The sequence below is a fragment of the Helicoverpa armigera genome, chromosome 4, assembly GCF_030705265.1.
Source record: "Helicoverpa armigera isolate CAAS_96S chromosome 4, ASM3070526v1, whole genome shotgun sequence".
Taxonomy (NCBI): Eukaryota; Metazoa; Arthropoda; class Insecta; order Lepidoptera; family Noctuidae; genus Helicoverpa; species Helicoverpa armigera.
In genome coordinates, this window is record NC_087123.1 from 9314567 (window position 1) to 9328608 (window position 14042).

At 35.3% G+C, this 14042-nt stretch overlaps 1 protein-coding gene across 1 annotated transcript; it reads left to right on the forward strand.

Annotated features, from left to right (window-relative positions):
• The first annotated feature begins 5660 nt into the window (after nt 1–5660).
• LOC135116778 (uncharacterized) lies at nt 5661–6644 on the forward strand. The gene has a single exon (XM_064034342.1). The coding sequence runs from the start codon at nt 5661–5663 to the stop codon at nt 6642–6644; it is 984 nt and encodes a 327-aa protein (XP_063890412.1).
• The last annotated feature ends 7398 nt before the right edge of the window (nt 6645–14042 follow it).

Consider the following 14042-nt stretch of genomic DNA (forward strand, 5'->3'; position numbering starts at 1 on the left):
GCATTATCTGTAAGACTTATATTACATTTATAGATATAAAAGTTCATTGAACTTTGCAGGAATCTATTGAATCAAGCTCACCGATCATTTAACAGCAAAGAAATAACAGTTTGATACACAGAATAAGTACCAACTTAAGTACAAGGCATATATACCTACATACTTTATTTCACCAGTTCCTAGAACCATTTCAGTACTTGGCTAGTTGCCATTCAGTAAGACCTACGAAGTCGTAATAGAAAACTTTCTACTACATAAACTTTTTGGCTACGAGTAATGTAATTATCTCACTTTGAATGCGACTTTCGTAAATATTTTTGTTAAAATATTTAAGTAATACTTTTGTGTTCAGAATAATTAATATATTTAATTTATTTTATGAAGTTTCTGACCACTAACCCTACTGGGACAGAAATAGTTTTTGCAAACTAAAGCTACGCTATAATTTATAGTTTGATTGCATTCTGCTCGTGTAGTGCACATAAATCAATTAAACTTAAGAAGAATAATATTAGTTTTTTTTTCAATGAAGTATTTCAATTAACTTCAAGTGAAGTTTAACCTTCAAATATTTATTTTGTGAATGCAAGTATCTACACTATTGATTTACTACTCAGTCTTCGAAAAATCAAGTCTAAACCAAATGTAAAAAGTAAATTCTAAAATGATTTGAACTAACAAATCGTTTTACAAATTAAATTCTGAAAGAGTTTTGCATACAAAAACAGTATTTTATGAATTTTGAATTCTATTTCAGAATCCAATTTCAGAAAAGTCAAGTTAGATAATAAATAGCGAACACTCAATCATGTGATATTGCTCAAAATCTAAAAATAAATACTTTTTGGAACAACGTGATTGACGAAGCCGCTTTGTATGTGCACTTGATCCTCGTCATAAATAAAAACACAGACTAATATATTGTTTCAGATGGCTCTATGACAAAATTAAGTGATCACACTTAAATTACAAACGTGACCCGAAGGTAGTCTTTCTTGTTGTTTACTGAATATAATAAATATTTAATACTTTTGTGAATGTCTATTATTTTGCTATCAAACCTTTTAACACCTATTTAGAAATTAATAATATATAGAAACTACAGAGAGAACATTGCAACGTTTTATGAAATATCAACACAAGCAAATATAGACTTATTTGCTCTTCAAATAAAGGTCAGTTTAATTAAACAGCTAACCTTTTTATGGTCATTGAGTGCACCTCGATGTAGGTAAGCAAACATTAGGTTCATAATAAAATTAAATACTTACGTCTAAATAAATTTTGATATAGCAAACGTGGAATCGCTCCTTTTTTACTTTTAATCGATGAAAACTCGTTTTAAATGGATACATATATAAGTAAGAGCCCTTTTAAAATAGCTAATTTTCCGCTCGGTTTTTAACGAGCGACAAAATAATCAAATATGATTAATCTGAACACTGTCAATTCATATTATTACAGGAGACACACATTGCAATTAAAACTAGCAACAGGTCTGAATTTTGTTCTTCACATTTCAATTGAAAAACGTACCCATATTAATCGCACCGTTTTATTTATATAATTTAATTAAAGCTCCCTACACACAGATCATTATCCCAGTTAATAGGCTTCTGGTTTTAATCATCACGGCATTGTGACCCGTACCCACGTATGTGCTAAACTATTGGCCGGCCGATAATGGTGGGCCGTGCCTTTGTGCCGCTAATCGCTAAGTCAAAGTGGACGCGACGAGCTATGAAGAAAGCAATGAGGCATACTGTTGAATATGAATAAACTGATTTAGTACAATGCAGGATTACATAGGTACATGGGCCCATTGATTTTTTGTACATACATGGTGGATTTTTTGACAAACTCTCACATACGTAATTAAGCATTTTGAAACATCATTAAAGAAAACAGGTTTTCATATCATACTTTTTTCACAATCAAGTCTAACGGCTTGACTTAATGTCGTAAGCGTTTTCTACCAGTCTGTTTTATATCGAATCCTTTTATTAGAAAAATCTCATACATAACATACGTTATCATAAATATCATGTATGTAAAGTTTAATAAAATTCTAAGAAAGGCTGTTTAATCTTAACCCTACGAGATATGAAATGCAAATAATATAAAACATGCAAAATGTAAATCAAATAAAAGGCTTTCAAAACTCACTGAAAACGCAAGAACTGTAAGATAATTTCACAGCCTTTGAATTCAAACATAAGAGGATTAGAAAAACATTTGAGAGAACTTATAGATTTAAGGATACTTATAAAGTTACGAAGCAGACCAGAGCGAGTGGTTTCAACGAGTGGTCGCGTTCTCATAACAAATAACAAGGGATGAGAGACTTTTGTTGAACTTTCAAAAACCCTTTTTGTTTGCATAAATAAAATTTTACAATGTACCTTGGCTTTAAATCTTGAAAGAAGTAAGTATAGGCTGTGTGTTTTTCTTCTCACTTGGGTTTCAAGTGCTTTGAAAAAAGCTAAATAAGAGTAAAATTTTATTGAGAAGTGATTAAAGGTAAAGGACGATGGGCATTTTGGTACCCTGTCCAACAGTGCTGATTGTAGTACCATTGCGTAGGTCCTAAGGCAAAAAAAATATATTATGACTAGTCACAAATCCTTGTCCATTTCGTGAGACAACGACGAATACAGCATAGCATAGACAACATAGCTGTAATTTTTAAATCCAGCTGTACCCAATAAAACTGGTAAAGTAACTTGTCGTGTGTTGTATTATTAACATCCACCATATTGGCATCCAGCATTAGTCTTATCATTGACATATTTAGCCTTTTCATTATTCCAACTTAAACATTACAATAAACATTACCATATATTACTTACATGTACCAACCCCATATGCTGCCTTATGTATTTATCTCATTAACTCCCTTATGTACTGTCCTCATGTATATACTTACCCATATACTCCCTTGTGTACTAACCCCATATGCTCCCTTATATACTCTCCCCATATACTCCCTCATGTACTTACCCCCTAGACTCCCTTATGTACTTACCCCATATACACCCATATGTACTCTAAATAGTGTTAATACATTTTTTGACAAAGTTTAAACCTATTATTTAGTTGCACGTTTTCAAGATAGAACTAAGACATATTTAAAGAAATACAAATTGCTCAATATTACCTCTCAATTTATCGGGTGGACAAACCGACCTTAAAAAAAGTTAGACATTTTTCGTTCATTGTGGAAACTACTTAGAGGAATTTTCCAACAAATATTCCTATATGAATGTTGAGTATTTCTGTTGAGCATAAGATAGGGGTGTACGTGGCGCGAACTAATGAGTCCTCTCTAGGAAGTGACCACAGGGCAAGGGTCATTTAGAGGTCCTTTGAGGCTCTTATGTAGGACATGTAATATAGAGCTGTATGTATGTTAAGGACTTGAGAAGTACAAAGTTCTTTGATGTGCCTTGTTAGGAACTTAAGTAGGCTAATTTTGAATAAAAGATCGATAAAAATTAGTGGAGTGTTTGGCCCATACAGATGCATACAGAATGATATATAAAGGTACATTTTAAGGCACAAGATATGATTACAGGGTACTCCCATATTAGGGCTTGAAACAAATGATCATTTTTTATGAAAAAGAAGTTGTAGGAATCGCATCCACGCTGTCTCTTTCAGCAGTAATGCATATTTCTGAAAACAATAAATTCGTATAATCTAAAACTCTTGGCTCACATCTAACATCCATTTGTAATATCAGACGATCAATTCAGAAAATGTCAACTGTCAAAATATCATCCAGGACAAACGGACAAACACACTCGTTCCACTTTAAAACAGAGCAAATAGCTGTAAACTAACCCGGGACGTTTTACTGCGGGAATTTCTCGAGAAAACCGTCTTGGCACCATCTCAGTGTGCATTAGAACTACTATCACAGCTTAAATATATTTCCTTGTAAACAGTAATGAAGCTAGGTCCTAACGTTCGTAACAATGTCACTTATACCGGGTGTGTCGTTCACAATCACATTGAATCCTATCGCATATACTTTATGATATACTATGGAAAACTGTAAAAAAAATAACCTAATCCATTCAATGGTTTAACCACAGGAGTCATTTTTATTATTTATAACTTCATGGCGTAAAGCAGAGTTAAGGCAAGACCGCACTTAGCGACACTGCGCGACGCGACACGTAACGACAAAATATTCTTTGTAAGAAATTGTATGAGGTATAACGCACTATGCAGCAGCGGAACTACGCGACGCGACACTCAGCGGCAAAGTTGGGCAACTGACCAAAAGTGTCGCAACCTGTCGCGTCGCGTAGTTCCGCTGCCGTTAAGTGCAATATAGCAAGCGACGCGACACTTCACTTTTTTCAAGATTTGGTTTAAACGAGAAGTAGTGTTTGAAAAGGCTTTCGACGAAGAGAAATTAATTATGTTAGTCAGTCAGTATCCTGAGATATATGATCATCAAAATGAACATTATATGAATTCAAGCGAGTGACAGCCAAGCGAGTGACAGACAAAATTTGCTGCAAACTGTCGCAGCACTGCAGTTCAAGTGCGGTATACCTATAGTGTCGTTACGTGTCGCATCGTTCCACTGCCGCGGAGTGTCGCTTAAGTGCGGTCTTACCTAGTCCCGAATTCAGTTTTGATCAGTTGACAGCTGTCAGTTTTCAATGGAGAATTTCAGTTGTTGTTTCTAATGACTGACTTTTATATGGTGTTCTAATTTTCGCACATTTTTATTCTGTTTACTTTGTTTGAAAAATGCATTTTTTATTTTTACGTATTTTTCCTTTTTCCTTTGTGTTAATCGACATATATTAACCAGTATATTAACGCATTTCATTTAATGTCATTATGAATGACACACCCGATATACACACGTGCTCGATGCACGACACTCAGTACTGACAGCACCGGTACCGCCGGCAAAAGTTCGTCGATGCACATGCGTGTGTGAGTGACATTTTTACGAACGCTAGTACGTAGCTTCACAACTGTACATCTTTACTCTGTGGTACGATGTAGTATTTACTTTGTAGGTTTGTATGTAGGTAGTGCCGTTGAATGCGTCTGTGGGACTATCGCGTTACATTTGATTAACTTTTCTAGAAGCTTTCAGAACCGTGACTTTTATGTAGACAGTTATGCTGTTTGAGGAACTCAGGTTGCAAGTCCAAAGTTGTTTTAGTATTTGAAAAATGTACGTGGAAGTTGGATAGCGGTGAACAATTTGATATTACACTAAGGGTTGATTTTCAATCTTCAGTTAACTTTTATATGAAGAATAAGTTTGACGTTTTGACAGATTTTATATAAAAAGTAAGTCAAACCGTGTATATTAATTAATACACGGTTTAATAAATAACGGTAATTCAGTTCGTACGGCGCTTTGTTCGTGTGTGCATCACGAATCGCACGCTCTGTATTTAATGCTTGAATTCAGTAGTAAAAAGTCAGAATACTCGGTAAAAAGTGTTGTAAGTGTGAAGTGCAAGAAGGGATCTCTGCTCTGTGTTACAGTTTGTCTAGATCAGATCCAGAAAAGTTCTCACAGTATTAAAGAAAACACTAATCAACAACTTGTCAATTGTGGGCCAGTCTACCCCCGTGTGCTTATTTGAGCGGCCGCTGGCAGCGTTCCTCAAACTTTTATAATGTCAGCCAGTGATATGTTTACTTGTAAGCGCTGTGATGTCCAGTCGAGAGATGGTGCCATGTGTGTGTCTTGTAAGGCGAAATTTGACTTCCCTTGTGCTGGGATCACTGAGGCGGGATGGAGAAGGCTTGGTGAGCGTAAATTAACATGGAGATGTCAAAACTGCAAGGCTGCACCGGTTGCCAGTCCTCAAACTGGTAATTTGAAGACGTCACCAGCAAACTCGGAGACCATAATGCTTGAGCTTCAAGACCTTTCAAGCAAATTGGAAGCACTGCCTGCGCTAATGGAGAGCGTTAAGGTAATCCAGAGGGAGCTCGCTGAATTAAAAACCATTCGGCAAGAGGTATCGGAGATGAAACTGTCCTTTGAGTCCTACCATCGGGAGATTCAAGCTTTGACCAGCAAAGTGACAGACCTGGAAGATGAAATCGAGTCAATGAAGAAAACCAAGGAAGCTGTGGTTACCTTGCAGGACAGAATTGCTAAGCTGGAGAGACTGCAGTCTGAGAACGAACAAAGATCTCGCATGAATAACATTGAGATAAAGGGAGTACCTATGTCCAAGGATGAAGACTTGTTCGCAATAATGGCTAAGATCGGTGAGGCAATTGATTTCAATGTACAAAAAGAGCAAATTAACTATATTGCAAGGGTGCCAACACGTAACGATAAAGTTAACAAAAACATTATTTGCTCTGTGCACAACAGCTACCTTAAAAACGATTTTATAACTGCTGCGAAGAAACATAAGAAATTACATGCTGGAGACCTTGGCTTTCAGGGCAGTACCAGAGTGTATATCAATGACCACTTAACACTTGAAAATAAACTCTTGCTCAATAAGACCAAAGTGCAAGCGGCTGAACGTGGCTTTGAGCATGTGTGGGTTAGAGGCTGCAAAATCCTTGTGCGAAAAAACTCCTCGTCCCCAAAATACTGCATCAAAACAGAACAGGATTTAAAAAAGTTTGTGGGCTAATTAAAACGATGTATGTGTCTTTCAAGTTGTTAATTAGATTTAAGAAAGTTTGCTCAGTTTATATTGACATAGAAGTCGTAATAGTAAAATCCATAGTGGAAAGTTTGAGAAACGCAGGTGTGTATTTTTTGCGCGCATTCCATTCTCGCCAGCTCTTTGTTCCCTTATCGCTTTGGGTCGCCTATTCATTCAACTCATTAGTGTTTGTTTTTTGCCATTTAATGCATTATTTTTTTGCAGTTAGGATTGAAATCTGCTTGCACTTTAACAGTCTTACTGATAAACGTGAATTAAATAATAAGTTATACTTAAGGGGTGTTTAAGAAAAAATCTTACTTATAAACGTGGCTAAATTATATCATTTTCTTAGCAATGTCTTAAATGAGCTGTCAAATTAAGTAGCCTCACACCCTTGTTTAACCCGCTAATTAGCAAAATGGCTGGATTCTTACCAGCTGATTTTTCATTTCCGGTTTATTGACAGCTCAACTTTTTAATTTTATATTTAACGGATGCCATTATTGCCATTACACAACGTTTTGATGACAAATATTTTTTTAAGCTACCAACATTCCGGTAGTGTTGAGAAATTAGTATGTTTTTATGTCATTATCTGTTCATTACTTAAGACATTCTTAAGCAACGTTTATAGGTCAAAATAATTTAATCACTACTTAAGGCTTTAAGTAGTAATTATTTAAAACAATGCTTAGAAGATGATTAGTTGATTTTTATAAGTAAGGCTGTAAATTTCTTACTTATTATATTCTTTACTTTAAAACGGACTTTTTTAACACATTGAATGCGGTTGGAGTTAGGATTTTTTATTTGATACATAGTCTGAGTGTACCTTATATTATTTTATTCATTTTGCTGATTTTTAATTGGAATTATTATGGCACCTATTAGCTTTTTTTACCAAAATGTTCGAGGGCTACGGACGAAAACAAATCTTTTCTATAGAAACGTTTGTATGAATTCTTTTGATGTAATCTGTTTGACGGAAACCTGGCTGATTGACGGTATATCGGACAGTGAACTGTTTGATGACAGATATGTTGTATGGAGACGCGACCGTAACTATTCGCAAACTAAACAAACTATGGGTGGGGGAGTGTTAATAGCCATGCGCCGGGAGCTCGTTGCTAGTGTTCGCAGTGAATGGTGCTCGTCTGCCGAGGATCTGTGGATTACCATGACTTTACACCAAAAGAAGCCTAAAGTAACTTATAAAATACATTTATGTGTTGTTAACATATGTAGTCAACAATCCGGAAATTCTTTATTGGAACAACTTAACCTTTTTTCTAGTAATTTAGCTGATATCATTCTTAAACATCCTAGTGACAAGTTCTTGGTGCTTGGGGACTTTAATCAACCGAATATAGATTGGCAGTCTGCGGCAGACGGTGATCACCTAACCCCGAGTAACTTGCAAGGACCTATTCAAACCAACTTTTTTGATACTCTCAGCGCCTGTAGTTTGTTACAGTACAATTATCACCGTAACGTGAACAATAGGATTCTTGATCTCGTATTGTCGAACAGTGAAGTTATTGTCACTTGCAGTCAGGATCCCCTGGTGCATGAAGACTCACACCATAAGGCACTGTGTATCTCTGCCGACTTTGTGCAACTTCATCAGCTGCATTCTCGACCTAGAGTCAAGTTTTATATGCGGAAGGGAACTATGATGCTATAATGGAAGCAATGATGGCAATTGATTGGCCTCTTGAGCTGAGTGCTAGGCCTATTGAAGAAGCTATTAAATTCTTTTATGATACTATCAGTTTGCTTCATAATTCTTACATTCCATCAAAAATTATTGTCCCTAATGGTAAGTATCCGCCTTGGTACAAAAGCCCCCTTATCAAAATCATTAAAGAAAAGTCAAAATATCATTCTAAATTTAAAACATATGGAAATCTTTCGGACTACCAAGCTTTTATAACTTTACGGCAACGGACTAAAGAGATGGAAAAGGAAATGTTTAATAATTATATACAGAATATTGAATTAGCCATTTCTAAAAACCCTAGGGCTTTCTGGCAATATGTCAAATCCAAACAACAAACCAATTCTTACCCATCGGTTCTTAAATTTGGTGATATTTCATCTAGTAATGGGGAGGTTATATGTAATATGTTTGGCGAATACTTTTCCTCCAACTTCCAAGAGCGACAGGACTCGAACGAGTGCTCCACTGCTGGAATAAACTCACCTGGTGATCTGTCCACTACTGGCATATCCGACATCTGTTCCATTGATGTGAGAGAGGAGGAGGTCTTTCGGTTGTTGAAGCAAGTTGACATCAACAAAACTGCAGGCCCGGATAATATTCCTCCAATTTTTATTGTTAAATGTGCCAGGTGTCTAACTGTTCCACTGACATTATTGTTTAAACGTTCGTTTGAATTGGGGGTAGTGCCTACTATTTGGAAGTCGGCGTATATAACGCCAATTCATAAAAAAGGACCTAAGGACTGCGTCGACAATTATAGACCGATATCCAAACTCTGTGTTTTTGCTAAGATCTTGGAAAAAATTGTAGGTACATGTTCAATTGTCATCGTCACTTAAACTAAGTTTCTCAGAACATCAACATGGATTTTTAAAAGGTCGCTCCACCACATCCAATCTCGTGGTCTGCAGTGATTTTCTGTCGGAGCATATGTCCAAGGGGTCCCAGGTTGACGTTATATACACCGACTATAGCAAGTGTTTTGATCGTATAGATCATGGGCTTCTGATTAACAAACTTTTACGGATCGGTGTGAGGGGTAACTTATACAGATGGTTTTCATCATATGTGGAAAATAGATGTCAGACTGTAGTCCTCAATGGGTACACTTCAAGACCGATTTACATTCCGTCAGGGGTTCCTCAAGGATCCTTGTTGGGACCTCTTTTGTTTAACATTTTCGTCAATGATATTGTTTCTTGCTTCCAATACTGTAAAATCTTACTGTATGCGGATGACATGAAAATTCTGAAGCCAGTGTCAACCATTGAGGATGCTCACCTGCTGCAGGATGATCTAAACCGGTTCCATAATTACTGTGTCAAAAATAGGTTAGATCTGAATGTATCCAAATGTTATGTGTGCACCTTTACTCGTAAGCCAAACCCTATCAAGTATGACTACAAGCTGTCTGATACGCCAATTGCCAAGGTCAACGTCATTAGAGACCTTGGAGTAATATTTGACTCAAAGCTTATATTTGATGAGCATATTAATAATATCGCAAACAAGGCTTATAGAGCTTTGGGTTTTATTATGAGGGTCTCCTCTGGGTTCAAGAATGTCAAAACGATGAAGATTCTCTATTGTGCTTTTGTCCGTAGCCATCTTGAATATGCCTCTCAAGTTTGGAACCCAAAGTATAATATTTACATAAATCGCCTTGAAGGTATTCAAAAGCGATTTTTAAGGTATACTCAGTATCGTTCTAATTGCTACCTACCTAACTATGTAAGCAGATGTAAGAAATTTCACATTCTACCTTTACATGAGCGGAGAAGGATCGCGGATCTCGCTTTTCTGTTTAATTTAGTAAACGGATCTGTTGATGTCCCTGAGCTGGTGAGTAGGATTGCACTGCGTGTGCCGTCTGTGTTTCTGCGGCGATCACATCTCCTTAATGTACAGATTGAGAAAAAGGCCTATAGACAGAACTCTTTTATGTTACGAGCTTGCAGAACTTTTAATGCAGCGTGTCAGGATACAGAGCTGGATTTGTTTACAACCAGTATCCGTCAATTAAAGAAACGTTTGTGTTGCTGTTTCTTTGAATAGGAACTTTTTACAATAGTATCTTTGTGCATTTCACACATTGTCATCATGGTTTTTTATTCTGTTTGTATTTGTATTTTGGCTGTATGCAGAATTCTGTAATTTGATATGTACACTGAAACTTTTCGTCGTTGTGTAAATGCCCATTTTGATTGTTATGAGTGGAAACTTGTTATTGGCCCTCTTCCACATTATTACCCTAAACTAAACGATGTATGTAGCTGTAAGTTTCCTTAAAATTAATAAAATAAAATAAAATAAAAAATAAAATACTTAAAAGAAGTTAAAACCGTAAGAAGTAGTAACCGATGATTCAAAAATCGTTCTTTAGTAAAATTATTTATTTTCTTAACCATTTTCATTTAATCTTAGAATACAAATTGGACGTCTATAAGTAAAAGCTAATCGTCTTTTTTTTATACCTTCTGTTACGTTTTAACATTTTATATTCTGTCCGTTAAACTCGCAGTGAAATTGTTAAAAGCTGACATAACTGCGAGTAACAACTGGAATACTGGAAGCTGATAGTTTGTAGAATTGTTGTGTTCGTTATTGTTTTGTATTTGATGACGTTGGAGTTTCCATTTGCACTCACACACATACATGGTTTTGATTTTGACGCATGTAAAATAGTTTTGCACGATAAGTTTTCTGTCAAAATTGTACAGTAGGCACTAAATTACTCAAACATTTTGACACTCTGATGCCCATTTCATTTTCACCAATAAATACGTTTTAGGTATTAGAGCATTTAGGGAACACTTAATACCAATTTCCTTTTCACCAAAGTTTAAGAGTCCCTTTTAACCTTTAAATCTTGGGGGAACCCTTATTCTAAGTTACACTTAGTTAGGGAAACGTTAAGAATTAGTTGGTGAAAAAATTAAAAAAAAAAAATTTTGCACTGATTTACGGATACCTAAGTACATACATAGAGTACCATACACGTCTACACCATATTATAAGAAGGTAAGTATATAATTCTTTCACGCTTCACCGGTTTCAATAGCTAGCTCGTTCAAAAGGTCAGGGGAATGATTAGAAATTTATAGGGAGACCTACACGCCAGATGAGATCTTGATGAAGTCAGTTGCACTATTTGCAAGCGTTTGCAATTTTGGCGTTCTCAAGGTTTAAATGAAATAAGCTGTGCCTATGTACTATATGTTCTATCTTTCTTCTTTTCTGTATTCTGTGTGTGTATCTGTGTACATGAACTATTAAATAAATAAATAATAAATAAATAAATGAAACATTCATTGCTGAGTTGTCATATGAGTCTGGACTTTAAAGTTTTTCAAGTAAAAGTCATTTGCTATTTTTAGATTCGCATCGTGGTCAAAGGCTCAATATAAGTGAATAACGACCGCCTAAAAATAAAAAAATCTATAAAATTATTCAACAAAAATTGATACCGTTTCCACCCACTATCCCAAGGGATAACAAAACGGATTTTGTATGTAAAATCGAATTTATACACAGTAGGATTGTGGGGTATCTGTAAAACGGAAATTAAATTGTCCACCATAAAAAAGATATAACATTTTGATGCGTCACGAGATACCAGGAACGTAATTTTGCCTCGTTTTTGTTACACGAATATTTTTTACAGTCCCTTTTTGTGTATTTTTAATGAGAGCTATTTATTCGTAAGTAATATAAGCAGTTACTGCGGTTTGGTCGTAAAATTAAATTGTTTTGGTTATGAATATTAATTGAAGGGGATTTATTACATTCTTTTTAAAATACACAAAAAGGTACTTAGGTCTAAAAGCTGTTTCAAACAGAAGGCAAGTTTGATTTTTTTCAGTTCCTAACATTAATTCAAATGAGGCCATTGAACCGATTCAATATACAAATTGTGATTAAATTGGTTGTTTGTGACTTAATAATTCATTAATTACTTAAACAGTATGGGCGCGTACTTTTCTTGAATACCAAATTCAGACATACCCAATTCTCATACTCGTACTTTTATAGCAAACTGACATCAAAACAACACCCATACAACACAAACTACTAACGCCAACATTCTAGAACTTTCGAACGAGCCCCATAAACTGCATAAGGTCTTCCAATAAACTAGGGAACAGCGTTTCCGAGTGGAAATTAAAATAAAAAACCGTGTCAGGCATTTATTATGGCGCGCTGTAAAAGTCAACTGAAGGAAATGAGTTACTGCACGGCGTACATGAAGCGTTGAAGGGTAATGCAACTAGTTCGATATATTGCAGTTTTAGTTGTTTATTTGAGTGAAGAAATGGTTTGGAGTAGATGTGTTATCTGTTTATCCTAGTGCTGGTAAGAGTTACGATTCGCTATTCACTCGCTACGATTACAAATGAACTTTCATGTAAAAATTACATAAGGTTGTTATTCAGATTTTCCAGAAACTATTGTAGTAAGTACATAAATGCAGTCACAGTGACGTATCTAAAGACCGTACACTCCATTGAACAATACTGCTAAGTGAACAGAAATAATGAAGCAACATCAGAGCTACAACCTGTGCTGTATTAATACCTATAAATAAACAACCCTGTATGTAAACAAATGTATTTTTTCCCAACAAGTCTATAGACGTTGTCTCGTACACAAAACATATAGATCTGTAACATGTACGTAGTGCTATAAATCTCGCTGCAATGGTTGTTTGTCGGAACGTAAATAGGAAATTTATCGTTCACATGCCTGATCGAAAAAACATGGAGATTAGGCTCTTCGTGATCGGGTTTTACGTTAGTAGGAAACGATAACTTAGAAATGGTGTTCAATACTTTTTGCTAGGAAAGGTTTTCCTAGACTAGCTCTTTATTGTTGGGGGAGATAGAAGGATATGCTTTTGACTTTTCAGATATGTGAAACATGGTGTGCATTCATCCGCTGGCCGTTTAACCCTCGTTCTGTGGAAAATGCTCTACGCTAGCAGATAAAAAGTAGCTTATAGCATTCCTTTCTACACTTTGACTATCTAACACTGAAATAGTTTTGCAAACCGGCTCAGTGGTTCTGATATTAGCAGTCGATTAATCCTTAAGCTTTACACTATTTCTATAAATTTTGTTCATCTCTTACGATAATGTCAAAAAGGAAGTATCAAAAAATGTTTGTTAACCCCATTGTAATTAGAGGTAAACAAAATATTTTCTATCTACTGATGCTAAATGACACAAAGAGATTGTCTATATGTAGATACTTTGCAACGCCGATGAGGCTCAATTTTCCGATAGCAATTTTTGTTTCATCTTTTTCTTGACAAATTGAAACAAGGATTCGTGTGTGTTGAATTAAATTGGTGTGAACGAGACGTATCTTCATAAAACATTTTTTTCTTTTGGTAAGTAAATTCGGAATTTAAATAATTATTACATGTTCATAGTTTTTTTAGATCAGTCGATGGAAGAATGTCCAGGAAGAAATATTTTTTTGTGTGTGTAACTACCGAAATAATTAACAATTTTGATAGTTAGACTCAAATCACAAACACAAAAAATATATTTTAAAAATCTATAATCTTTCAAAATCCTTAGAAACAAAAAAATATATCATAGTACATACAAAAAAACAAAACGATATCCATGTGGAAGGCAAATGTGTGTCTATTA

Excerpts from the sequence above, each read along its gene's own strand:
- LOC135116778 (XM_064034342.1), top strand. The coding sequence starts at position 5,661 with ATGTCAGCCAGTGATATGTTTACTTGTAAGCGCTGTGATGTCCAGTCG.